The sequence below is a fragment of the Myxocyprinus asiaticus genome, chromosome 9, assembly GCF_019703515.2.
Source record: "Myxocyprinus asiaticus isolate MX2 ecotype Aquarium Trade chromosome 9, UBuf_Myxa_2, whole genome shotgun sequence".
In the NCBI taxonomy this organism is placed as follows: domain Eukaryota; kingdom Metazoa; phylum Chordata; class Actinopteri; order Cypriniformes; family Catostomidae; genus Myxocyprinus; species Myxocyprinus asiaticus.
The window spans coordinates 40,427,443-40,454,840 of record NC_059352.1 but is presented as its reverse complement, the minus strand read 5'-3'; the positions used below and the strand labels follow the sequence as shown (position 1 = coordinate 40,454,840).

The window sequence follows — 27,398 nt, the reverse complement described above, 5'->3', positions numbered from 1 at the left end:
GCTTATTTCTTAATGAAACTTAAACAGATTGTGGGACATTGCACGCCGTTACTTGCAGCACCGCATTGATTAAAACAAGCCACAAAACAATCTTACACGGTTCATAGATCTTAAAAAGTTTCACAGAGTGACTTAAACACTAGTTTGTGAGTGAAACGAACGTGCTCGTTGTATTTTGCGAGTTGAGACTTTAGAACGTTGTGACACATGACTATTAGATCTGTATATTCCCATTATGATTGTTGTGTTCACATTTCATAAGTTATACAGTGGAACTGTCACAGATGAGCACTGTAACAAGCGCCTGAATGAGACACGTTTAAGCACACTTACATAAGAAACACACACAACCACTGCACTGGCAGTCTGGCTGCTATCAAAAATATTACACCATGCATACAGAGTTTAGGTTTTGTATTGTGTGTTTTATTGTTTTAATGTTCGTTGCATGCTGTTTATCGCCTCATTTTGTTTTAATGCATTACAGCTGTTCGAAGTTCATTATTCTCTCTCAGTTTGCGAGTCATCAGGGTTACCGCAAACACTCATATAAATGGGCACCATACAATTTAAGCAAGTGTATTGTAATTTATTTCTCATTCAAATCAGCATACATTTGTTTTATAGGCACATATCTGGTTCATGTTACATCAGCCAAACCTTAAATTGCAGCAAGTCCTAATTCCAATCTTTAAATAACACACATTTTTCAAATGAGAAGCTTTTAATTAATTAGCTTGCAGTTCCAGGTTAAAGGATTAAAAATTAAAACTTTTTAAAATATCGGTATATCGGTTATCGGTATCTGTATCGGCCACAATGAGCTGTGAATTATCGGTATCGGCCCAGAAATTCCATATAGGTGCATCCCTAATTTCAATCAATGAAATCAAACCCAGATGGGGCTTTTAACACATGTAAAGTGATTTGTAGTCTTTTTGTGGTGGAATTTTATTATAATCAAAGCTCCGCAAGTATTAAACAACAATGAACAAAACATACAAAATACATAAGAGTGAAACAAACAATAAATGGTACTAATGTTACTGAGAAAGCCACAAAAAATATTTTTGTTGCATATTATTTTGTTCTGTCTTTTCTTAAAAGAGGAACTGAATGTATTTGTTTAATGCAGTATGATCTAAAAGGGGAAAAAAGTAAATTCAACTACAATAAAATTAAAGATTAACCATGATTAACTATATAAAATAAAATATTGAGAGCCTTAAAAAATATTTTTAAAAGCCCTTGGAAACTAACTCTGTAACATTCAGGCAAGCATACAGGATTATTGTTAAAATGAGCAGAATTCTGCTGTGCTGTACTTTACTGATGCTGATCTCTCCTTTTTTGATTGCAGTGGCAGTTATGGAGGTGTCAGAGCTCGACGAGGGCCAGGTTTCCATGGATACGCTGCAGGAGTGGTGTGTGGACGAGCAGGCCATGGAGACTGACATCGCTCTACTGCAACAGGTGGAGGAACTGGAGCGCAAAGTCACCTCTGCCAGCCTGCAGGTCAAAGTGAGTGTATGTGTTTGCAGCTTTGATTACTTTTCCAGAAATAGACCAAATAATTCTAATTTCTCCTGTTTAACATTTTCCACAATCCCTTTCTTCAGGGCTGGATGTATCCAGAGCCACAGTCTGAAAGAGAGGACCTGGTCTATTATGAGCATAAGCTCCTCCCCAGGCCACGCCCAGGGGCAGAGTCACAGGAGGAGCGAAGCTTGGAGAAGGGCCTGATCCGTCGCCCCAGCAACCCGCTGGACATTGCAGTGACGCGATTGGCTGAGCTGGAGCGTCACATCGAGAGAAGGTACCTGCGGAGCCCCTTAGGGACCACCATCCAGATCAAACTGGATAATGTCGGTACAGTCACTGTCCCAGCACCTGCTCCATCCACTAGCGCTGGAGGGGAAGGGTAGGTCATCCAGACTCCCAGCCTTCATCTCTGCTCGTCCTCATACTCCCCCTTACCCCTCTTTCTGCTGGCTGGGGCTACTCTGTTTGTCCATCCGTTCTCACCCTGGCTCCAGTTTTGGGTTTTGGTTCTTGTGCTTTTGTTTTGGTTTCCCTCTCGCTTCCTTGCCTGCACCCTTCCTGTTTTTGGCATGGTTGTAATCAGCAGTGCAAAGAATTTCTTTTCCTTCAAAAACAGAAGTGTTTTGTTTTCTTCCAAACGATGGAGATAGAGACAAATCTTGATCTGTTTTCTAGTATTTAGTGCATGGTACACCACAGCATCTTGTGCTTTCCGTCCTCATGTATGGCTGTGACATCATGCCACAAAAGTTTAACACACGATATAAGCTGTATGCATATGACTGATGTTCACATGCGTGCATGTGTATGTGCGCTATTAAAATCAGATCTCAGATACTCACCTCAGTCTGCTATAGAAATTGTTTCCAGTCATCCATACAGCTTTGAAATAATTTTTGCCACTGATCTGTGTGTTTGTGTATGTGTGTGTTGTAGGGGAGAAGAAGAGATTGCTCCAGGCATGAAGGTGTGGCGGAAGGCTCTGAGTGAGGTTCGTAGCTCCTCTCAGTTGGCCATGTGTCTCCAGCAGCTGCAGAAATCCATTGCCTGGGAGAGGTCCATCATGAAAGTTGTGAGTGATGTAATACAATATGGTTGCTAACACATGGAACAAACACTGCAGCAAATATTGTTTTAGGTTTGTCTTTGTAGTTTGAGTGTCTCTTGAATTTCAATGGTTTCATGCTCTTGGCAGCCCATAATTCTCTAAATAACGCATTGTGGTCGGCACAAAACATGTTTATACTAGTTGCATGTGAACACGTATTTAATGTAGTCTGGCTTCTTTTACCTTAGCGTAGATTTGTTCATGGTTTTCGTGTATGAGAGCATGTCAAGCAAACCCTTCATGTTGGCATCTGCTTAATTTTGATTAGAAAAAAGTTATGAGAAGCATTTTCTCACTTTTGATAAGCCTATTTATTTTTCTATGCAAACTGTGCCCGATTATATGGTTAGTTGCATTTAATTATTTGGATTTACCATTGTTTTCTCATTTTGGGTTCGTAACCAGTCATCAGTGTCATACATAAATCAGTTCTCCCAGTGTCACTAATGTCCAGAAGTGCATGATTATGCAATTGTTATCCAGTTGTTTGTGTGTGTTTTCAGTACTGTCAGATGTGCCGAAAGGGTGATAATGAGGACCTGCTTTTGTTGTGTGATGGTTGTGATAAGGGGTGTCACACCTATTGCCACAAACCCAAAATCACCAACATCCCCGAGGGAGACTGGTACTGTCCTGCCTGCATTTCTAAGGTAAATCGCATTCAGCTCCCGTCACCAGGGGTGCAATTACCCATTTGTTGAGGATTATGCAACATTAGTGTTGTATTGTTAGAATATTTAATAATTTCATAGCTTTCATGTTGTTTTCAGAATAAGCTACCATATGTGCCAGGCTTTATACCAATAATAAAAAGACTTGCTTGTAAAATAATGACTGAGGTATAGAACAGAATTGCATTTATTATTGATAAAAATTACTAGACATGAAAACTTAGTGGAAAGGCAAGGTGATAAAACATTTCAGGGCTTAACAAAAAACATTCAGGGCTTAAGCTCCAGAAGTCCACGCCTAGCGCCACCCATAGTCAGGATAAAATGGATGCATATGAACCCATTTACAAATGAACAAAAATGTTTTTCTTTCATTATTGTTAAAAAATAAAGCAATAAGCCATGAGAAGCCATTACCCATGGTGAAATCACTGTAACACACATACTCGAGTGGCCTCATGTTTAATAAACATGTATGAATAATAACCGGAATTAACAAATCCTCCTCCAACAACTGCAGGAATTTCCTAGTAACTTATCGCATTATTATACACTCACTGAGCACTTTATTAGGAACACTATGGTCCTATTAATGTGCCAGACATGGTCTTCTGCTGTTGTAGCCCATCCACCTCAAGGTTCGAGGTGTTGTGTATTCTGAGATGCTATTCTGCTCACTACAATTTTGGAGTGGTTATCTGAGTTACCATAGCCTTTGTCAGCTCGAACCAATATGGCCATTCTCCGTTGGCCTCTCTCATCAACAAGGCATTTCTGTCCACAGAACTGCCACTCACTGGATGTTTTTTGTTTTTGTCACCATTTTGAGTAAACTCTAGGGACAGTTGTGTGTGAAAATCCCAGGAGATCAGCAGTTACAGAAATACTCAAACCAGTCTGTTTGACACCAACAATCATGCCATGGTCAAAATCACTGAGATCATATTTTTTCCCATTCTGATGGTTGATGTGAACATTAACTGAAGCTCCTGACTCGTATCTGCATGATTTTATGCATTGCCCTGCTGCCACATGATTGGCTGATTAGATAATTGCATGAATATATAGGTGTACAGGTGTTCCTAATAAAGTGCTCAGTGAGTGTATGTTAATGTGCCATAAATGTGTAGCAATGTGAATATTCAGTCTGAACTTGTACTGTATATCATTTCAGGCAAGTGGTCAGTCACCTAAAACTAAGAAGACGCAGAATCGTGCACCGCCAGCCAGTGGAGGAAAGAAAGCAACAGAAGCGGCTAAGAAAAGCAAGAAGCAACCTGAGACGTGTGAAGACGAGGAAGCAACCAGCAGCAGCAACAGCACTCCAAAGAAAGCAGCCGCCACCCCCACCCAGACCAAGAAGAACACCTCTACACCCACTGCAGCCAAACCAGACAGCCCCGCCTGCGTAAAGAGAGCCAAAACAGCCAGAGACAATAACCGGGACCTGGGCCTCTGCAGGTACCATCTGCTGTCTGTTTGCTTGTGTAAATATTTGTGACTGTAATATTTGTTTTAATCTGTCTCTAATGTGTGTGTTCTCCTCAGGATTCTCTTGGCTGAACTAGAACGTCATCAGGACGCCTGGCCTTTCCTTACACCTGTCAACCTCAAATCTGTACCTGGATACCGCAAAGTCATTAAAAAACCAATGGACTTCTCCACCATTCGTGAGAAACTCGTCAGCAGTCAGTAAGTATATTTTTCTGCAACTTTAACCTCCTGAGACCCAAGCGTGACTTCTGTGTGCATTTTCCATTTCCCTTTTTGATTTGTATCTAGTAGCACCCAATAAACATGCAAAAAATATTTTTCTAGAGCAAGTAATTTTCCTAAAAATATATGGCAACATATGTGGAAAGATGGACTAAGTTGTGAAATTTTAAATAATACAAAGCTATAGAAAGTCAGATTTTTTTCATCATATTGTTTATTGTTGTTCAAGAGTGCTGGTTATTCATGTTTTTACGATGTTACAGACATTACATCAGAAATTAACATAATTCTGATTCAAAGTAATGGCCAGCATCATCCAATCACTGCCAGCCATGTTATTTAATAAAATTATACATTATAAATTCTGAATCAATGTACTGATTACCATTGCCCCATGTCTGCCAAACATGTTGAGTGATCCTAACATCATCTGCAGCCTGAAACTGAACTTTTGATAGGAAGTTTGGATTGAATGCACTTAGCTGCATTGAGAGCTATAGGATGCTCTCTTGCTTCCTATTTAGTGACTGACTTACCCTCCAGTGTGCTGTCTGCCTGCACTGGTCTCAGAACAGTTTGAAATGCACCTTATTTTCATCCTAACTCCATATAAAGCCTCTGAAAGCAACATTTGTCAGCTTTTAGATGAACCCTTGATTTTTAATGTGATAAATCACAGTCAAAATTGCACTAAAGTACACATTAGTGTTTAAGATGAAGCTGTGGATGTCAGCCTTGGGTGTGGAGCTCTCCAATTCTTTTGTTTGTCCTGTGTTTAGTCATTTTTTTCCAATCAGTTTTACAATGGATGAACTGCTGAACATTCGGCAGCACATACCAGACAGTCTTTTCCTGGTTTTTGACTATTCTGACGTTTTGCTGGACATCTTAGTCAGAGGCGCAGCTATGTTGTTCAGGCGCGCTATGAGACGCAAGCAAGGGAAGCAAGCCGGCGTGCTGGTCAAGCTCCGTCATCGCGGCTTTCAAACAGCGCTGTCGAGTATTCATTTAGCAAATCTCTGCTCTCTTCCTAACAAAACGGACAAACTACATCTCCTCACCCATACAAACAAGGACTTTTCAAACTCTGCTGCCTTGTGCTTCACAGAAACCTTGCTGAGTGAAGCCATTCTGGACATTGCATTACATCTGCCGGGCTTTCAGCTGTTCAGAGCGAATCACATTGCGGAGTTAACGGGGAAAATGAGAGGTGGTGGAACATGCTTTTACATCAATGATACACAATGGTGTACAGATGTAACAACGTTAAAGAAGATGTGCTGTCCTAATTTGGAAGCACTCTTAATCAACTGTAAGCCTTTCTACTCGCTGTGGGAGTTTTCCTCGTTTTATTCTGGTGTGTGTTTATATTCCTCCACAAGCGTGTAGGAACGCAGAGCTGCAACAGATGGCTGATCAGATCACAGACATGGACTCACTTATTATTTTTCTCTGCGATTTTTAACAGAGCCAACCTCACCCGTGAACTGCCAAAATACAGACAGCACATTACATGCCCCACCAGAGACAGAAATATACTGGATCACTGCTACACAACATTAAAGGATGCATATCGCCCTGTCTCTAGAGCAGCTTTGGGACTCTCTGATCACTTTCTGGTTCATCATCTTCCGACCTACAGGCAGAAATTTAATCAGCTAAACCTGTAGTAAAGACTGTAAATAGATGGACCAATGAAGCAGAGCTGGAACTACAAGCCTGCTTTGACTGCACTGATCGGAGTGTTTTTGAAGCTGCAGACACCAATCTGTACGAGCTCACAGATAACATGAGATCATATATCAGTTTCTGTGAGGATATGTGCATCCCTACTATGACTTATTTAACATACAGCAATGACAAACCATGGTTTACACAAAACTCAGGCAGCTTCATCAGGCCAAAGAGGATGCTTACAGAATTGGGGATAATATCTTGTACAATCAGGCCAGAAACACACTGACAAAAGGGATTAGAGTGGCTAAAAGAAGCTATTCTGAAAAGCTGAAAAACAAGTTTTCAGCTAACGACCAGTGTGGATTGGCCTGAAAGACATTACTAACTACAAGACACCATCCCCCAACTCTGTAGGGAATCAACAACTGGCTGACGACCTGAATGTGTTTTACTGTAGATTTGAAAAGCCCAGTCTCACACCCCACACCCAATCTGGCCTTCACTTCACACAAACATCAACACCTCCTGCGAACCCCCCCCTGCTCTTCAACCTGCACTTTAGATCTGTGAAAAGGATGTGTGCTGGATTTTCCAGAAACAAAAGACAAGGAAAGCACAGGGCACAGATGGTGTTTCACCCACTTGTCTAAAATCCTGTGCTGACCAGCTGGCCCCCATCTTCACACAGATCTTCAACAGATCACTGGAGCAGTTTGAAGTTCCCTGCTGCTTGAAACACTCCACCATCATCCCTGTCCCAAAGAAACCCAAAATCACTGAACTTAATGACTACAGACCCATCGCTCTGACATCTGTGGTCTTGAAGTAATTTGAGAGACTGGTGTTGGCCCACCTGAAGGACATCTGGCTGTCTGGTGCAATCAAAACAACCTGGAGCTGAACACGCTCAAAACAGTGGAGATAATAGTGGACTGTTGGAGGAACACCCCAACACTGACCCCACTCACCATTCTGAACAGCACTGTGGCAGCAGTGGAGTCATTCAGGTTCCTGGGTTCTACCATCTCACTGGACCTGGATTGGGAGACCCACATTGACTCAAAAGGCCCAGCAGAGGTTGTACTTCCTTCACATTATTGTATTTTAAGGCCTACCTTCAAACTCAGTGCCTCTTTGCTTGACATCATCAAAAAATCTAAAGAAATCAGTCAAGACCTTCGCCAGTTGAGGAAGTTCAACCTGCCACAAGCGCTGCTGATACAGTTCTACTCAGCAGCCATTGAGTCTGTCCTCTGCACTTCAATAACTGTCTGGTTTGGTTCAGCTATGAAATCAGACATCAGAAGACTACAAAGGACAGTTCGGACTGCTGAGCGGATTATTGGTTGCCCCCTGCCGTCCCTTCAAGGACTGTACAATTCCAGAGTGAGGAAAAGGGCTGGAAAAATCATTCTGGACCCCACTCACCCAGCCCACTACCTTTTTGAACTGTTGCCTTCTGGCTGGCGCTACAGAGCACTGAGCACCAGAACCGTCAGGCACCAGAACAGTTTTTTCCCTCAGGCTATCCATCTCATGAACAGTTAAAACTACCCTATTGAGCAATACTTATGTGCAGTACACAGCTTAGTCTATTTATATTTATCCAACATATCCTACCACTTCTGCCATTACATTCCCTTGCACTATCTGTATATAACAGATTTGTATTTGTACATACGTACAGTTGAAGTCAGAAGTTTACATACACTTAGGTTGAAGTCATTAAAACTAATTTTTTAACCACTCCACAGATTTAATATTAGCAAACTATAGTTTAGGCAAGTCATTTAGGACATCTACTTTTTGCATGACATGAGTAATTTTTCCAACAATTGTTTACAGACAGATTGATTCACTTTATATTGACTATCACAATTCCAGTGAATCAGAAGTTTACATACACTAAGTTAACTGTGCCTTTAAGCAGCTTGGAAAAAATCCAGAAAATGATGTCAAGCCTTTAGACATTTAGCCAGTTAGCTTCTGATAGGAGGTGTACTGAACTGGAGGTGTACCTGTGGATGTATTTTAAGGCCTGCCTTCAAACTCAGTGCCTCTTTGCTTGACATCATGGGAAAATTAAAAGAAATCAGCCAAGACCTCAGAAAAAAATTGTGTACCTCCACAAGAGCAGTTTCCAAATGCCTGAAGGTACCACGTTCATCTGTACAAACAATAGAATGCAAGTATAAACACCATGGTACCATGCAGCCATCATAACGCTCAGGAAGGAGATGCATTATGTCTCCTAGAGATGAACATAGTTTGGTGCGAAATGTGCAAATCAATCCCAGAACAACAGCAAAGGACCTTGTGAAGATGCTGGAGGAAACAGGTAGACAAGTGTCTATATCCACAGTAAAAAGAGTCCTAGATTGACAAAACCTGAAAGGTTGCTCAGCAAGGAAGAAAGCACTTCTCCAAAACCGCCATAAAAAAGCCAGATTACAGTTTGCAAGTGCACATGGTGACAAAGATCTTACTTTTTGGAGAAATGTCCTCTGGTCTAATGAAACAATAATTAAACTGTTTGGCCATAATGACCATTGTTATGTTTGGAGGAAAAAGGGTGAGGCTTGCAAGCTGAAGAACACCATCCCAACTGTGAAGCATGGGGGTGGCAGCATCATGTTGTGGGGGTGCGTTGCTGTAGGAGGGACTGGTGCAATTCATAAAATAGATGGCATCATAAGGAAGGAAAATGATGTGGATATATTGAAGCAGCATCTCAAGACATCAGCCAGGAAGTTAAAGCTCGGTCGCAAATGGGTCTTCCAAATGGACAATGAACCCAAGCATACCTCCAAAGTTGTGGTAAAATGGCTTAAGGACAACAAAATCAAGGTATCGGAGTGGCCATCACAAAGCCCTGACCTCAATCCAATAGAACATTTGTGGGCAAAACTGAAAAAGCGTGTGCGAGCAAGGAGGCCTACAAACCTGACTCAGTTACACCAGTTCTGTCTGGAGAAATGGGCCAAAATTCCAGCAACTTATTGTGAAAAGCTTGTGGAAGGCTACCCAAAATGTTTGACCCAAGTTATACAATTTAAAGGCAATGCTACCAAATACTATAGTTTTCTACTATTAAATGTCAGGAATTGTGAAAAACTAAGTTTAAATGTATTTGGCTAAGGTAAACTTCTGACTAATATATATATATATATATATATATATATATATATTTATTGTGTATTTCTATATATACTTATATTTTCTATTCGCTTTTTATTTATATTATCTTTTTTTATTATCTCTGTCTTGTTGTTGAATTGTTTGTGCACTGGAAGCTTCTGTCACCAAGACAAATTCTGTGTATGTGCAAGCATACTTGTCAATAAAGCTCATTCTGATTCTGGCATTGTGTTTAGCAGTGTGGCGTTTCGCGATAGATCAGATGAAACTAGAGACTTCTATCATCATTTACTCGTGTTGTTCGAAACCTGTATGACTTTCTTTATTCCACAGAACATAAAAGATGTTAAGCAGAATGTCAGCCTCAGTCACCATTCACTTTCATTGTGTGGCAAAAATATGCAATGAAAGTAAATGGTGACTGAGGCTAACATTCTGCCTAACATCTCCTTTTGTACTCTATGGCAGAAATCAACCAGTTGCAAACACTCACTTAAAATGTTTGCACTTTTCTTCAGGTATCAGAATTTGGAAACGTTCATCATTGATGTCAACCTGGTGTTCGACAACTGCGAGAAGTTCAACGAGGACAATTCAGACATCGGCCGGGCTGGGCACAACATGAGGAAATTTTTTGAGAAGAGGTGGACTGAGCTTCTCAAGCAGACTAACTGAGCTGCTCAGAGCTCCGTGGTTTTGGATCACCGTGGACTGTCATTTCAACCCTGCAACCAGGGCTCAGAACCAGAGGCAAACCAGGGCCCTTCAGGACCGACCAATCCCACATCCAACACCCAAAAAGACACAAGACAGAGGGTGTCTTTGTGCAATACCAATTCCTTCTAGAAAAGAGAAATCGCACTGAAATTTCAACCATCAGAGCTGTACTAAGGAGAAAAATCCCTTTCCACTACTTGTAAATATTTTTTTTTTTTTTTTTTTTTTACTTTATCGTTAATATTATAGTGAATGTATTTAATTTTTTTAATGATTATTTATGACTAAATAAAAGAAAGGTCCACTCTTCATTTTCTATGAAAAGGAAGAAACAGCAAAACTGCTTTAATCTAATGGAATGTTTATTTGTTTGTGTTTTTCTCTCCAAATATGAAACAAAGCCAAGAAAAAAAATACTGTTTACACTGTTCTGTGCCATGTGGCATCAGAGTATTCAACCCTCTGAAAGTGAACTAACTGCATCACTGTACACACATACACGCAAGCAAGCAGGAGGCACCCATGTGTACATACTGTCTATTAATATCAATATATTGAGTCTTGTTTGGAATGATGTGTACATATTGTTTCAGACATTGGATATTGTTTATGCCTTAGAACGATTGTAGCAATTAATTTTAGTCTTCAAGTGATTAATAATATACATTTATTGTTGTACAGTATATACATATCCTCTACAAAACACTGTGGTCTCCTTAATCTTAGTAGTGCCTGCCCTCCAGAACAGGGTATAGGGAAATAATTTTTTGTTTTGTTGTTTTTCTCCCATTTTTGTAATGTTATTATTTTCTTATATAAAACACAACAAGGCCTCCACTCAAAGGCATACTGTATGAAACTCATACCTGAACCCATATGAAAACTGTTGGAGTATTCTTCAGTATCCCTGGCCCCAGAGGCACTCGGAGATGGACAGCAGGTGTTCTGTAACCACGTGTCCGAGTCTCCCGCGTGAGTCATGGCGCACTGGAGGCAGCTAGAACAGAGTTTTTTTGTACCTGCGTACAAGTACTTGAAGTTATTTTATTTAAAGATAATGTGGGAAAGAAATGGTAGCGTGTTTTTTTTTTTTTTTTTTTGTAGGAGCATTATTTTTCACTAGTGTGTTTGATTGTGCGTATGTGAGAGTGTATGTTTGTGCGAGTGTGTGGATGTTTGGCACGGACTTATTAAAAGGATGTTTTTAAATCCAGACAGTGTCTGTGTGTTTTCTTCCTTTTCCCAGTGGGCGATGGTCAGATTTTCTCTCATTTGTTAATGCTCACTAAAAATTTGTGTAATATTTTTAAATAACAATGCATTAACTTTGTATTCATTATTTTATAATTAGTATAATGAATCAAAATATAATTATATTTATTAATTAAAGTACAAATAAGTAAAACAAATACTAATTGGTTCAGTTTATTAGCATGCATAAGTGCATATAAATTTATGGCAGCACATTAAAGCTGATGTGTATGATTTTTTTTTTTTTTTTTTTTTAGATGTTCAAATTATTTTTTATATCCCATCTTATTATGCAGAGACCATTATAATCAAGACATTCGTATGCTGATTTCACTTAAAAGTGGAACACGGTGGCTCTGTGTAGCTATTAAAACATTGTTCTGTTTGCTTGAGCCAGTGTTTCCCAACCTGGTCCTGGAGTACCCCCAACACTGCAAATTTTTCTGCTTATGGAGCTGAGAGAAGTGTACTTTCATAGCCGGACAGGAATAATGTTCCCTTCACAATAATAATAATTTTAAAAAAATGAAAATGTAAAACATTTTTGAGCTTGATTGAATCATGGACAGTGGTTCCACATATTTGACATGAGTTTTCTTAACTTAAAATTACTATGTAATCTCAACAAAGAACCTAGTTGAATTGGGTAAACCTAACAAAATTAGACGTGTCAATGTTACTCAATAAATCTCATTTTAAATATTTATTTTATCTCTATCTATTTTAATTAGTGAAAGTGAATGTTGGCATACTAAATCCATGCTGGCTGGAAGCACTACAGAGTGTAGTTTAGTAACTATGCTATAGTTAGCACAGCTATTGCTCAATGAAGCAAGCAATCCATTTCATGTGCTACATCTACCTGTCCTCTTGTTAGCTTAAGCTCCACTCTTCACCATAACAACAGAAACTCTTCTAAATCTCAACATAACATAAAACGTTAAACAAATATCCCCCTTTATATTTATCTTGCAAAAATCATGCTAGGAAATCCCCTGCCCAGTTTCTTCAATGATACATTAACACCACAAAAATTATTCATGTAGTCTCAACTCAAATGGATTAAGTAAACTTCCATTTTACAAATTTAAATGGACAGAATGGAATAAAATCAAGTTGTGACAAAATGTTATAGAATTGTGTTGCTTTAGTTCCTTTTAATTAAGTAAATTGAACAAGCAGCAAAAGTCATTTTGGGGGCATTTAAATGCAAAAAAGTGAAGCTTATAAATTTGTAAAAGCATTTACATAAATTCTGTTCAAAATTATTGCAAAGTTGCTTAAATATTTTTTATGGGATGAAATGTTTTATGGCATAATATCATCATGGCAACCAGGTTGTTACATTTTAAATAACTTTACACACACACACACACACACACACAAAAAAAGCTTTGTAAGCGATTTTATTACTAAAATTATGTTAACACGCATACTGTTTACACTTTGTGGCTATACTTTTGAAACGGTGAGCATTTTAACATTTATAGATTAGCCCCATTCACTTCCATTGTACAAGTGCCTCACTAGTTTTTCCCCCCCTTTCACAAAGTAATTCCACAAGTAATTCTGTTAAATTACTGAAATTCTATATTTAAGACTCATTCTTGCCCTCTGTTGAATAAAACATACAGATTAAATAAACAAAATACATCTGACAGGAGATGACATATGTGTCTCTTCAGCTGAGACTGCTGGAGAATGAGAATATGGACATGAGAACTGAGGTTGAGTTTTCTGCCACTACCTCACACATACCACACATCCTCTTCTTACAATTTCTGCTAACAGTTCCACCCTATTAATGTATTCTTTTGGGCATTGTGTATTCTGTCGTAACACTTTTACGGCGAAATCGTCAGGATTCTTATGACTTTTCTAAATTTGGCTAATTCGAATGATATCGTGTGACCTTACTCGTTTGAATTCCTACGACTTTCACTACAGCCAATGACGTCGCTGGAGATTGTTTCCATCTAATACGCGACAATTATTTGCTTCTGTCACACACAACAGCTTCCTATCATGTTTAAACACTCTACTGATTGGTTAAGTTTAGTTAAGGGGTTTGGGTAAGGGCATAATATTAATAAGTATGTCCTTAACGCCTCGTGCACAGAACGCACGCTTACATCCGCATTAGACATCTGGGAATTTGCACGTGATGAAGTCGTACGAGTTTATGTGAACAACATTGTGCGAGATCATACGAAATAGCCAACTCGTAAATTATGTATGACTTTTCATGAGATTGGGTCCTAATGAAAAAGTGGATAGAGGAACAAGCACAGGTTATGGTCATGCAAGGCCCAGGGCACAGCCTCCATAATCCATACTTGCTCACAAATGAAGTGGCCTTTAATCATAATTTTGATGGTTTATACTGTAAATGAACTCTTATATTTTCTTGGTGTATGGATAGTTGACAAATAACATGAACTTTTATTTTCAACATCAAGATTTTGGAAAGTGTATGTTTTAGGGGCTGTTTTCATTGGTTTTTAATCATTTTTGCAGTTTTAAATTTACTTAAGGTTTCCTTTTTTCTTATCCTCATCCTTTTGATATCTCAATCTAAACTTTGCGAGCCCTCTTAGTGTATCTTATGTCCACTTTTGAGAGCACTTAACCCGTTTAAACTGTCAGAGAGATCAAACATGCTCTACGTGGTTTTAAATTATTGCTTGGCATGAAAGTTAACGTGTCTGTTCAGGATTAATAAGTGTAATGATAATATTAATTAATTTTAATAGTTTGTTGTTATGATGATCAAGATGGCAATACATTTTGTGCAGAAGTGGCAAGACATTGAGTATTTAAGTACTGTAAGCAGGCAGTATTCTCTATGCTTTCTCCTCTTAGTTTTTAATTTAAAACATCTTAAAACATCAATAGACAAGCTGCCATTGACTGAATTTGTCCAAGACCAGGCAAAATCCATATTTGGGATAGCTCCTCTATCTAACCATCACTTTTAGCCTGGTCATCCCAAACCCCTTCCAGTAGAGATTGCCTTGACATTCCTCACCAACAAGGGCCCCAGCACTGAACAAATCATCAAGCTGCTGGACTAACAGGAGCAGTGTGACCATTAAGTAATTGTTCTGGAGCACCCTAGTAGATTTCATGGTGCGCCACGGCAGCAGCATTAACGAGGGGCTAGCGTGGCTTGTCATGTGGCATTAAACTCCCATGTTCTGCTCACTGCTCTAAAGCAATAAGCTCTAAATCCTTTCTCTTCTTCCAAATTACGTTTACCATAACCAGCGGCGGATTGGTCTGGGAAAAATCCTTCTCCACGATGTAAGGTATTGAGCCTAACATCAGATAATATCATCAGATATATTTTCATTTTGAAGATTTTGAATCAGATCTTTTTTGGTTAATTTGATTATGAAACTATGGATATTAGCATGCTTAAGTTTTCCTACTTTCTACATTTTTAAATTCTGCTCTTTAAGAAAGCTGTCTCCTCTTTTTAGTGCATTTGTTTTTGTTGTTTTTTTATTGTGACATTGCAAAGTCAAAACTATAATGTAAGAATAATGAACTGAAATAATAAACCTGATTTCTGCATTTGTTTTAAGTCACCGCATAAGAAGTGGAGAAAAGGAGCTCCCTGCCACAGCTATCCCGGGAGTGTTTTCACCTCTTCAGTCAGCTTTGCGACTGGTGGCCTCTCCATCCCTCCAGCCTTAGTGTCATGCGAGGCTGGCAAGCCCTGGTAGCATCTGGCGCCTTGGCTTGAGGCAGCAATATTTGCGTCTGGTGATACTGCTTGCCTAGGCATGTGTAAATGTTTTTTTTTTTTTTTTAAACACTTGTTCAATTGGACTGCCCAGTCCACACATGGTTCCTGAGCTCCCTGTCACTGCCGCCTCAGAGGTTCCTGCCACAGTTGTTGCACAGCTCCATATCTGTGCCGCCTCAGATGTTCCTATAATAGCCACATCAAAGGTTTCTGCCATGATCGCCCCAGATCTCCCTGTCCCTGCCACCTCAGAGGTTCTAGCCACAGTTGTTGCACAGCTCCATGTCTCTGCTGCCTGAGAGGTTCCTATCAAGGGTTTATGCCATGATCATCCCAGACTCCCTGTCAATGCCGCCTCAGAGGTTCTTGCCGTAGTTGTTGCACAGCTTCATGTCTCTACAGTCTCAGAGGTTCCTATAATGGTGGCCTCAAAGTTTTCTGCCACAATCGCCCCAGAGTTTCCTGTCACTGCCGCCATAGAGGTTTCTTCCAGTCATCACACAGCTCCATGTCTCTGCCACCTTAGAGTTTTATATTATGCCTACCCTAAACATTGCTATCATGGCCACCCCAGAGGTTCCTGTCATGGGGTACACAGAGGTTCCTTCCATGATTTCTGCAGAACCTTGTAACTGTAACTTCTCCTTGTACTCCTTGTAACCGCTGCATCAGCCCTTACAAAAATGAACTGTAGTTAAACTGCAGTCTGACTGCAGTATTACTGCAATCTATGTAGTAAAAAGTGCAGTTTTGTGTAGCACAATGATATTGTACTGCACAATGACAAACTATACTACACTTACAATGCCTTTTAAATGCAGTACTGATATAGTGGACTACAGTACAATTGAAAGTCAGTGTAATACTATTACAGTTCAGTGAAGTATACCTGCATTCCACACTGGTATAACTGCAGTTCATTGCAAAATAATAGCAGTTCAGTGATGTACAATTTCAAATCAATGTAGTACAGCTATAGTTTGTGTAGTTCACCTGCAGTTCAGTGCAGTTAAACAGCTGCACTACAGTATAAATGGAGCTTCAATTGCAAATGCAGTTTTCACATTGAACAAAACTGCAGTTCCAAAGTGTCTAAACTCGGGCTGTCGATATTAACGCATGCAATTAATTTACAGTGTTTGGCTCTTTTTTTAACATGATTAACATAATTACCAATTTGACATTACATTCTGGCATTCTATTCTATTCTGTGTGAGATCTAAACAGTAGTTGCAATAGGCAGGACCGTTGCGATGTAACCGGGGACCTTACACAGAGACGCATACACCACAAACAAACACACAGCATCAAAGTGATGGAGAAAGGGCCTCTTAACGGTAATTTTTTACACAAAACAAATGCAGAAGCAACAAACTAAAGACTCATTCACACAACTCGGTGGAGAGAAGCAGCCAGCGTTTCCTCGAGAGGGTCCTCGCTGCAGACTGTAGCGCGATGACGTTGTTGATCTAATCCTCTGCGTAGTGGATTTTGGTGACATAGTGGATGTTTTGGGTTTTATGCGTTACACTGAGTAAATTATTACTTAGTATTAAAGTATTACACTGAGACATTTGTTTAATATAGCTTAGCTTTTAAAAATGGTAAAACAAAGATGTAAAACAAAATTTGCATGGCTTCTCAGTGATAAAACTCATGCGTTCAGATAATTAATTCACGGTGGAAAAGTGAGTTCGGTCATCCCACAAACACGGATATTTGCTTCTCTTGTGGTCAGTCGCATGTAATATTTTTAATATCTGTATTAGAGGGTGTATAGTTTAGTTGACTTGTTGGTTAGTTCTCCCACTAGTCAGTGTGTTGGGTTGGTGCCTACTAGTCAAGAATCACATTAATTCAGTTGTGCTTGTTTCATATATGGTAATAGCAAGAGGAATATTCCTTAGTCCACAAACTGCGTTCTGTGCATTTTGCGAAAATACATATTTGGAATCAACATCTCTCCTCAAGTCCAAAACCCTCCCAGACAACCAGGTACTGGAACCCTCTGCCCCTCCGCCTGACGTCGATCAGTCTCCTGACCTTATATACTGGAGAGCCCTCAATTAGACGCAAAGGAGGTGGGACGGGTGTGGTGGGATGTAAATTGGAATGTAAAACCGGTTTAATTTTGGAGACATGAAAAACAGGGTGAATGTATTTGAGGTAAGGAGGTAACTTAAGACAGACCACCATCAGACTAATGACCTTGGAGATGGCAAATGGCCCGATAAACTTGGGACCCAGCTTACGTGAGGGGAGTTGGAGCGGAATATCCTTAGAGGACAACCAAATCTTCTGACCGCACACGTAAGCTGGGGGCTTAGACCGGTGCCGGTCCGCCGACCTCTTAACATGGGTGCCAGTCCGTATGAGAGCTTCTCTGGCTGCTTTCCAGGTGTGCCAGCACCTCTGAATGAAAGCGTGAACTGATGGGACCTGAATGTCAGGCTTTTGGGCAGGGAACAGAGGGGGCTGGCAACCTAAACTACACTGGAAGGGTGATAACCACGTAGACAATGACTGCAAGGAGTTGTGGGCATACTCGACCCAGACTAAATAATTGCTCCAAGAAGACAAATTACGAGAGGCCACACAGCGCAGGGTCTTTTCAAGTTCCTGATTCACCCGCGCTGCCTGCCTATTTGTCTGGGGATGGAACCCAGAGGACAAACTCACCATTGCTCCCAGCTGTCTGCAGAACTCTACCCAAAAACGAGACACAAATTGGGAACCTCTGTCAGAAACCACATCGACCGGGAGGCCATGAATGCAGAAGACGTGGTTTATGACTATCACCGCTGTCTCCCTCGCTGTGGGTAATTTGGGGAGGGAAATGAAGTGAGATGCCTTTGAGAACCGGTCCACTACAGTCAAAAATGACTGTGTTGCCATGGGAGGGGAGGGACAGACAGCGGTTGGAGGAGCCCGGCCGGGGGGTTACAGGAGGTCTTATTAGTCGCACAAACGGGGCAAGCGGCTATGAAAAGGTGAACGTCCTGCACTAACGATGGCCACCAGAATCACTGTCTAATGAGCATCTGGATGTGAGTCACCCCTGGATGACAAGCGCATCGCAGCGCTTCATGACTTACACAACTTACACAGAACTTAGTTATTGTTTGATTTAGCCGGTGTAAACATGCATGATGGACGAAGTCTAACTACAATCACACTGTACAATCGTACTGGAAATATTACCAGCTTTTATATCGGCCTCTGTGTTGTTAACCTATGTTACGTTGGAGCGCGCTGCCGCGCATATTTCCACACATGTTCAGTTTATCAGATTGATGGCAGCATCAAGCCAAGTGCTGTGAACATTTGTTTTTCTCTTTTATATTCAGCCGTTGGTGGATTGACAGTGTATCTAACTACAGCGTCTGCTACTATTTTATGCAAAATCTCGATTCCACGATTTAAAAATAAAAATAAAATCGTGTCAAAAACGTAAATTCGAATAAATCGAAAATAAATAAATAAATAATAATAATAAATAAAAAAAAATCACCCAGCTCTAGTTTGTTTATTGTATATATATATTTAAACAAGCTCTGAGTTTTGGTAGCTTTTTTTTGTCAGAAGAGGTGGTCAAAACTTTAATATAAATTGTTACATCTCTTTTTAAACGAGAACAAGGATGTTTAATTTTTTAGCACTTTACATTCATGAATAATATATTTGGCAAGCAAATAAAAAAATTTTTTTCGCAGCTCCTGGTTCAGGCTATTGTTATTTCAAGACTGGACTACTGCAATAGTCTGTTGACGAGCCTCCCAGCTAGTGAAATTAAGCCGCTGCAGATGCTCCAGAACGCAACAGCATGCCCGGTCTTCAATCAACCAAAGAGAGTTCACTTCAACCCCCACTTGATTTCACTCCACTGGCTACCTGTAGCTGTCCACATCAAAGTCAAGCCTTTGACTTTAGCCTTCAGGACAGCCAATGGAACAGCACCTCTTACTTCAACTCACTCCATCAGGTCTATGTCCCCACTAGCTCTCTGCGGTCAGTGAACGATGCTGCCCCTGGTGGTACCATCGCTACGAGACACAAAGTCCATTTCATAATCGTTAACTTTCTTTGTTCCTCTGTGATGGAATGAGCTTCCGACTTCCACCCGATCTGTGGAAACCATCTCGAGATTCAAGAAACAGCTTATCTCTTCCACAAGCACTTAACCAATCCACAAGCATTATGGATCTTACCATCTCTAAAAAATAATAATAAATAATAATAATAATAATTATAAAAAAAAATCCCTTTCTTTGTCTGTCTCTTTCTTTTGCACTAACTTCTATAGTATTCTAGCTACTCTTGGAACGTGGAAGTGAACGTTGTTGACTTTGGTATGACAAATTGCTTGATATGTTTCTAATTTGTAAGTCGTTTTGGATAAAAGCTTGTGACTTAAGCTTTGTTCACACAGGCAGAAAAAAAATCTGATTTTTTGGCCAATCTGACGCAAATCCATTTAGGTTTTTGTAGTCTGAACAGGACAAAAACACAAAAAAATCTGATTTTTACAAGCCTGATCCAAACCACATTCATAGGTGGTTTGGAATCCATTTAAAATCGGCTTTTTCTTAATGCGTCTCAGTCTGAACAGTCAGATCAGATTTTATGTGTTTTTTTCTGTCATTCGTTGTGCGCGACGGGTTTTTCCATCAGGTGTTACAATGAAAAGACATGTACTGCATTCCAAATGGCATAAACGATGCCTTCACAGGACATTTCATAGGGAAAGCAATAATGATGGCCACGCTGTAGGATCGTTCCAAGAGAATTTTCAATAAAAATGACTTAAAAATTGTTCAGATTCACCGTTTTATTAAATGTTTCAGCCCTCCGACAGTGGAAGGTGAAGTACATATAAGGGGAATCTCCTGATTGGAACCAGTGGCGTAGCACCAAATTTTGGGCCCCCTGACCAATTTGGGTTTGTGGTGGGGATAATATACAATATACCATTTTTTGATGGATATTTAAAAGTGCTAATTCACAGCTTTTTATTTTCAAATGCAAATACCTAAGTTGACAGTTTTGACTCACTTTTCTTCTCTAAAAAAACCCTCATAAATTGTTTGCTACCTCCCGCTCTTTCTCTGCTCCATTTTCTTTTGAATGTCCGATATTGGATTCATTTATGTAGATACATTAACAGACTAATGGTGTGCTCCATTTAAGTCGAATGTCGGAGCTGGGAATGACATCACACCCGAGTTGACCGCGTTCCAGTACACAAGTCGGAAAACCAAGATGGACGCTTCCAGGCAAACCTTTGTTGTGCATCTTTTGGAATACAAATGGGGTGGGGGAACTAGCCATTGTTGGCAATACCAGTAGATAAAAACACATAAAAAAGCAGTATTTTGCACAGATAATGCCGAAGTATCATGTCCACAGATTGAGGTTTGATAGTACTGTGTGCACCACTGAGTCTATTGAGACACAGTCAGAAGTGCTAATAAACAATATATTACTACTGTTTCACTTACAGTTGATGCGCTGGGCAGCCATTTTGGATTCTGAAGTCGGGGTTGTGGTGCGTTCCATTTGTACTCGGAAGTCGGAAATTCCGAGTTCCCAGTTGGAACTTTTAACTGGAACGCCCCCTCAAGTTGGAGTTCCAAATCAGAAACTCGGAGGAACCGCAACAACCCCGACTTCAGAATCCAAAATGGTTGCTCAGTAAGTGAAACAGTAGTAATATATTGTTTATTAGCGCCTCTGTTTGTCTGTGTCTCAATAAACTCAGTGGTGCACACAGTACTATCCAACCTCTATCTGTGGACATGATACTTCGGCATTATCTGTGCAAAATACTGCTTTATGTTTTTATCGACTGGTATTGTTAACAATGGCTACTTCCCTCACTCCGTTTGAATTCCAAAAGAGCAAGCACAACAAAGGTTTGCCTGGACATGTCCATCTTAGTTTTCCGACTTGTGTACTGGAGGTCAACTCGGGTGTGACGTTATTCCCAGCTCCGACATCCGACTTCCGAGGTAAATGGAACGCATCATTGTTGCGGTTCCTCCAAGTTTCCGAGTCGGAACTCTGACTTGAGGGGGCGTTCCAGTTAAAAGTCCCTACTAGGAACTCAGAATTTCCGACTTCCGAGTACAAATGGAACGCACCATAATACTGCATTCCATTCAACTCGGAAAGTCAGATTTTCCAACTTCCTACTGGGAAAAGTGCACTGGAAAGCCACTTAAAGTCATAATTCCAATTTGGAAAGTCGTGTGGAAATTTTAAACTCAGATTTCGCCGAGATGCAGGTGCGTGACATCACACAAACACGTTGGCACCAAGGTTATTATTGTAAACTAAAACGAAAACTAAATGTAAAACAAAAAAACAAACAATAAAAATAAAAAGCAACATATTTGGAAAAACAAACTAAACAAAAACACATTTTCATGACTCTGAAAAAAAATAAATAAAAAAACCGATTTTTTTTCTTCATTTTTTATGTTTTTAAACCTTTAAACCCGCTATCACCTTAACATCAAAATCAAATCAAAAAAATCAAATCACTTTATTGTCACACAGCCATATACACAAGTGCAATGGTGTGTGAAATTCTTGGGTGCAGTTCCGATCAACATAGCAGTCGTGACAGTGATGAGACATATACCAATTTACAATAACATCAAATTAACACAACACAATTTAAACATCTGTTATACACATAATTACACTCAACAGTATACAAATAATAACATACACTGTACAGTATACAATACGCACTATATAGATACACATTATTCAATAAAAATAAAAAATAAAAATATATAAAAAAGTATATATATATATATATATATATATATATATATATATATATATATATATAGAATGTACAGTATTGTACTGTATTGACATTCAAGCTGTCGGTTGATAGTCAGTTGTTAAGAGAGAACATAATATAATAATAATAATATAATTTATGACAGTCCGGTGTGAGATATAAGAGTAAGGGTAATAAAGTGCAGTGCTGATGTATTTTGATCGTGGGAGATCAAGAGTTCAAAAGTCTGATTGCTTGGGGGAAGAAGCTATCATGGAGTCGGCTGGTGCGGGTCCTGATGCTGCGATACCGCCTACCTGATGGTAGCAGTGAGAACAGCCCATGGCTCGGGTGGCTGGAGTCTCTGATGATCCTCCGAGCTTTTTTCACACACCGCCTTGTATATATTTCCTGGAGAGAGTGAAGCTCACCTCCGATGATGTGTCTGGCAGTTCGCATCTCCCTTTGCAGTGCTTTGCGGTTGTGGGCGGTGCTATTGCCGTACCAGGCGGAGATACAGCCAGTCAGGATGCTCTCCACAGTGCAGGTGTAGAACCATGTGAGGATGTGGCGGTTCATTCCAAACTTCCTCAGCCGTCTCAGGAAGAAGAGGCGCTGATGAGCCTTTTTCACAACGACTTCAGTGTGGATGGACCATGTGAGTTCCTCAGTGATGTGGACACCCAGGAACTTGAAGCTGCTGACTCTCTCCACTGGTGCTCCATTGATGGTGATGGGACTGTGTTCACTGTCTTTTCTTCTGAAGTCCACCACAAGCTCCTTTGCTTTATTTCCCTCGAAACGAGCATAAAAAGTATTTAGCTCATCCGGTAGAGAGGCAGCGGTGTTCATGGCGGAGTTTTTATTCCCTTTAAAGTCCGTGATGATGTTAATTCCCTGCCACATGCTTCTAGAGTTGGTGGTGTTAAACTGTCCTTCAATCTTACTCCTGTACTGGCGTTTTGCGGGCTTGTTTATGCTCCTCCACGTTCCCGGAATTAAAAGCGGAGATCCGCACATTAAGTGCCGCGCGAACATCGCTATTGATCCAAGGTTTCTAATTCGGATAGATTCGTACAGTTCTGGTCGGAACGATGTCCTCTACGCATGTTCTGATGAAACACATTACGCTATCAGTGTAAAGCTCGATGTCGTCATCAGAGGTGGACCGGAACATCTCCCAGTCCGTGTGATCAAAACAGTCTTGTAGCGTAGAATCTGATTGGTCCGACCAGCACTGGATCGTTCTGAGGGTGGGTGCTTCCTGTTTCAATTTCTGCCTGTAAGCGGGCAGAAGCAGAATGGAAGAGTGGTCCGATTTGCCAAATGGTGGGCGGGGGAGGGATTTGTAGCCATCCCGGAACGGAGAGTAGCAATGGTCCAAAACCCGGTCCCCTCGTGTGTTGAAACTAATGTGCTGGTGATATTTTGGTGCGACTGATTTTAAACTGGCTTTATTAAAGTCCCCGGTCACAATGAACGCGGCCTCAGGGTGCGCGGTTTCCTGCTCACTTATACTCCCATACAGTTCCTTGAGTGCCCGGTCTGTGTCGGCTTGTGGGGGAATGTACACAGCTGTGATAATGACCGCTGTGAATTCCCTCGGTAGCCAGAATGGTTGACACAGAAGCATAAGAAATTCCAGATCAGGAGAGCAGAAAGAGTTGATAGAATGTACGTTCCTCTGATCACACCAGGATTTGCTGATCATAAAACATACACCACCTCCTCTGCTTTTACCTGAGAGGTCTTTCGCTCTGTCCGCTCGGTGCACGGAGAAACCCACGGGTTCAATGGCTGAGTCTGGAATCTCCGCAGACATCCAAGTTTCTGTTGGTAATGCAGCAGTCCCTTGTATCTCGTTGGAAAGAGATCCGCGCTTTCAGCTCGCAGAGCTTGTTATCCAGAGACTGAACATTTGCCAGTAGAATAGTGGGTAGCGGGGGTCGATTTGCGTGGCGTCTTACTCTGATGAGAACGCCGGCTCTGTTTCCCCTTTTCCTCCTGCGTTTCCGCGGCCGTGCTGCCCAGACAAAGGGCTCCGCTTGCGTGTTTGTAAACAGCGGGTCGGCATTGAGGAATGTGAAGTCCGGTTTACGGTGTGAGATTGCTGAACCAATGTCCAAAAGTGTTTGTCTGTTGTAGACAATAAGGCAGACAACATCCAAGACAAAAAGCATAAGAATTGTGAACAAAACATTACTATGTTGTGTCGGAGCTCGCAACGCAGCAGCCATACTCGGCGCCATCTTGAGTCCAACATGAAGATGCCACTAGGTGGCGATAGCACTAGCAGATTGCCCTCATTATATTAGCAAAGACAGAGTGGGAGGGAATCCCTACAGTACATCATGGAGAGAAGCAAAGCAGGTAGAAAACTAGGGTGACCAGAATTCGGTCCCAGGTGTGTCCCAGTGTCCCGTTATTTCTCAAAAAAAATTAATAATGTCCTGGTTTCAGCTGTTAGGCTCACTGATTTTTTTTTTCTTTTAAATTAAATATCATCAACGTCCTTCTTGGTATCCTGTCTGGTATTGATTGAAGGAAGGGAAGATATTTTATTGCATTGCACGATGATTTGACGATACTTTAATTCTATCTATCCGCAGCAATCTGCTCAGTATCTATCTGGTTACCATGACAATGACTCGTGTGCTTGGCGCTCTCTGCTGCTTTCTGTCATCATCCAATGCAATTTAAAAATGCCCAAAAGAAACTTTTCAACAAGCTGAAAAAAGCTGATATATTTCTTTGCACAACATGTGAAATTGGAATTGAAATGTTGTGCTGTCACTGTAAATGTTCACTTTCCCATGGCCACAGTGTTAAATAAGAGATTGCTGGTCATATTCATACAGCTGTATTTTATTTATTTTTTAAAATAGTACAAGCAATAATTATACCCATACCGAAACCAGGCAAGGACCATTCTGATGCTAACAATTATCACCCAATAGCACTGACCAGCTGCCTCTGTAAAACTATGGAGAGAACGGTCAATGACCGTCTAGTGTGGATACTAGAGTCTGAACACAAGATCAGTAAATTCCAGTGTGGGTTTAGAAAAGGAAAAAGCACACTTGATCACCTTATTAGACTGGAATCATTTGTACGGGACAGCTTTATTAAAAAAGAACATATTGTAACCTTTTTCTTCGACCTGGGGAAGGCTTATGATGGAGATATGGCATCCTTAAAGATCTATATGAATTCAGTCTTCGAGGCAAATTACTCATTTTTATTTCCAATTTCCTGTCCAATAGGCGTTTCCATATTCAGATAGGAACTACCCTGTCAAATTAACATATTCAAGAACTAGGGGTCCCTCAAGGAAGCATTCTCTCTGTTACACTTTTCTGTGGATAGCCTTGTTGCTGACATGGCACTAAAAATAAACAAATAAATAAAATAGTACAAGCACTTAAAAGTGACAATGTGGAATTGTATTTTAAATTTTAAGTTCCAATGTTGCAAATTTTGTATAAAAATGTTTAGCTGACAAGAAATTTCAAGCACTGACAAGTCATATCATTACAGGTGCATCTCAATAAATTAGAATGTCGTGGAAAAGTTCATTTATTTCAGTAATTCAACTCAAATTGTGAAACTCATGTATTAAATAAATTCAATGCACACAGACTGAAGTAGTTTAAGTCTTTGGTTCTTTTAATTGTGATGATTTTGACTCACATTTAACAAAAACCCACCAATTCACTATCTCAAAAGATTAGAATACATCATAAGACCAATAAAAAAAAACATTTTTAGTGAATTGTTGGCCTTCTGGAAAGTATGTTCATTTACTGTATATGTACTCAATACTTGGTAGGGGCTCCTTTTGCTTTAATTACTGCCTCAATTCGGCGTGGCATGGAGGTGATCAGTTTGTGGCACTGCTGAGGTGGTATGGAAGCCCAGGTTTCTTTGACAGTGGCCTTCAGCTCATCTGCATTTTTTGGTCTCTTGTTTCTCATTTTCCTCTTGACAATACCCCATAGATTCTCTATGGGGTTCAGGTCTGGTGAGTTTGCTGGCCAGTCAAGCACACCAACACCATGGTCATTTAACCAACTTTTGGTGCTTTTGGCAGTGTGGGCAGGTGCCAAATCCTGCTGGAAAATGAAATCAGCATCTTTAAAAAGCTGGTCAGCAGAAGGAAGCATGAAGTGCTCCAAAATTTCTTGGTAAATGGGTGCAGTGACTTTGGTTTTCAAAAAACACAATGGACCAACACCAGCAGATGACATTGCACCCCAAATCATCACAGACTGTGGAAACTTAACACTGGACTTCAAGAAACTTGGGCTATGAGCTTCTTCACCCTTCCTCCAGACTCTAGGACCTTGGTTTCCAAATGAAATACAAAACTTGCTTTCATCTGAAAAAGAGGACTTTGGAACACTGGGCAACAGTCCAGTTCTTCTTCTCCTTAGCCCAGGTAAGACGCCTCTGATGTTGTCTGTGGTTCAGGAGTGGCTTAACAAGAGGAATATGACAACTATAGCCAAATTCCTTGACATGTCTGTGTGTGGTGGCTCTTGATGCCTTGACCCCAGCCTCAGTCCATTCCTTGTGAAGTTCACCCAAATTCTTGAATCGATTTTGCTTGACAATCCTCATAAGGCTGCGGTTCTCTCGGTTGGTTGTTCATCTTTTTCTTCCACACTTTTTCCTTCAACTCAACTTTCTGTTAACATGCTTTGATACAGCACTCTGAACAGCCAGCTTCTTTGGCAATGAATGTTTGTGGCTTACCCTCCTTATGAAGGGTGTCAATGATTGTCTTCTGGACAACTGTCAGATCAGCAGTCTTCCCCATGATTGTGTAGCCTAGTGAACCAAACTGAGAGACCATTTTGAAGGCTCAGGAAACCTTTGCAGGTGTTTTGAGTTGATTAGCTGATTGGCATGTCACCACATTCTAATTTTTTGAGATAGTGAATTGGTGGGTTTTTGTTAAATGTGAGTCAAAATCATCACAATTAAAAGAACCAAAGACTTAAACTACTTCAGTCTGTGTGCACTGAATTTATT

At 40.4% G+C, this 27,398-nt stretch overlaps 1 protein-coding gene across 31 annotated transcripts in view; it reads left to right on the top strand.

Moving 5' to 3' along the window:
* The window catches only part of LOC127445815 (bromodomain adjacent to zinc finger domain protein 2B-like), a 122,225-nt gene extending 110,449 nt beyond the window's left edge, over window positions 1–11,776 (top strand). For 20 of the 31 annotated variants that reach the window (XM_051706174.1, XM_051706191.1, XM_051706187.1 and 17 more), the window contains 7 exons: window positions 1,361–1,527; window positions 1,620–1,921; window positions 2,479–2,614; window positions 3,154–3,300; window positions 4,496–4,782; window positions 4,870–5,013; window positions 10,371–11,776. In XM_051706174.1, the coding sequence (XP_051562134.1) occupies window positions 1,361–1,527; window positions 1,620–1,921; window positions 2,479–2,614; window positions 3,154–3,300; window positions 4,496–4,782; window positions 4,870–5,013; window positions 10,371–10,527 (1,340 nt within the window). In that variant the 3' untranslated portion in view covers window positions 10,528–11,776. The remainder of the gene's footprint in view (window positions 1–1,360; window positions 1,528–1,619; window positions 1,922–2,478; window positions 2,615–3,153; window positions 3,301–4,495; window positions 4,783–4,869; window positions 5,014–10,370) is intronic. The other 11 variants (XM_051706177.1, XM_051706201.1, XM_051706203.1 and 8 more) reach the window with 3 other exon arrangements.
* Window positions 11,777–27,398: the final 15,622 nt, after the last annotated feature.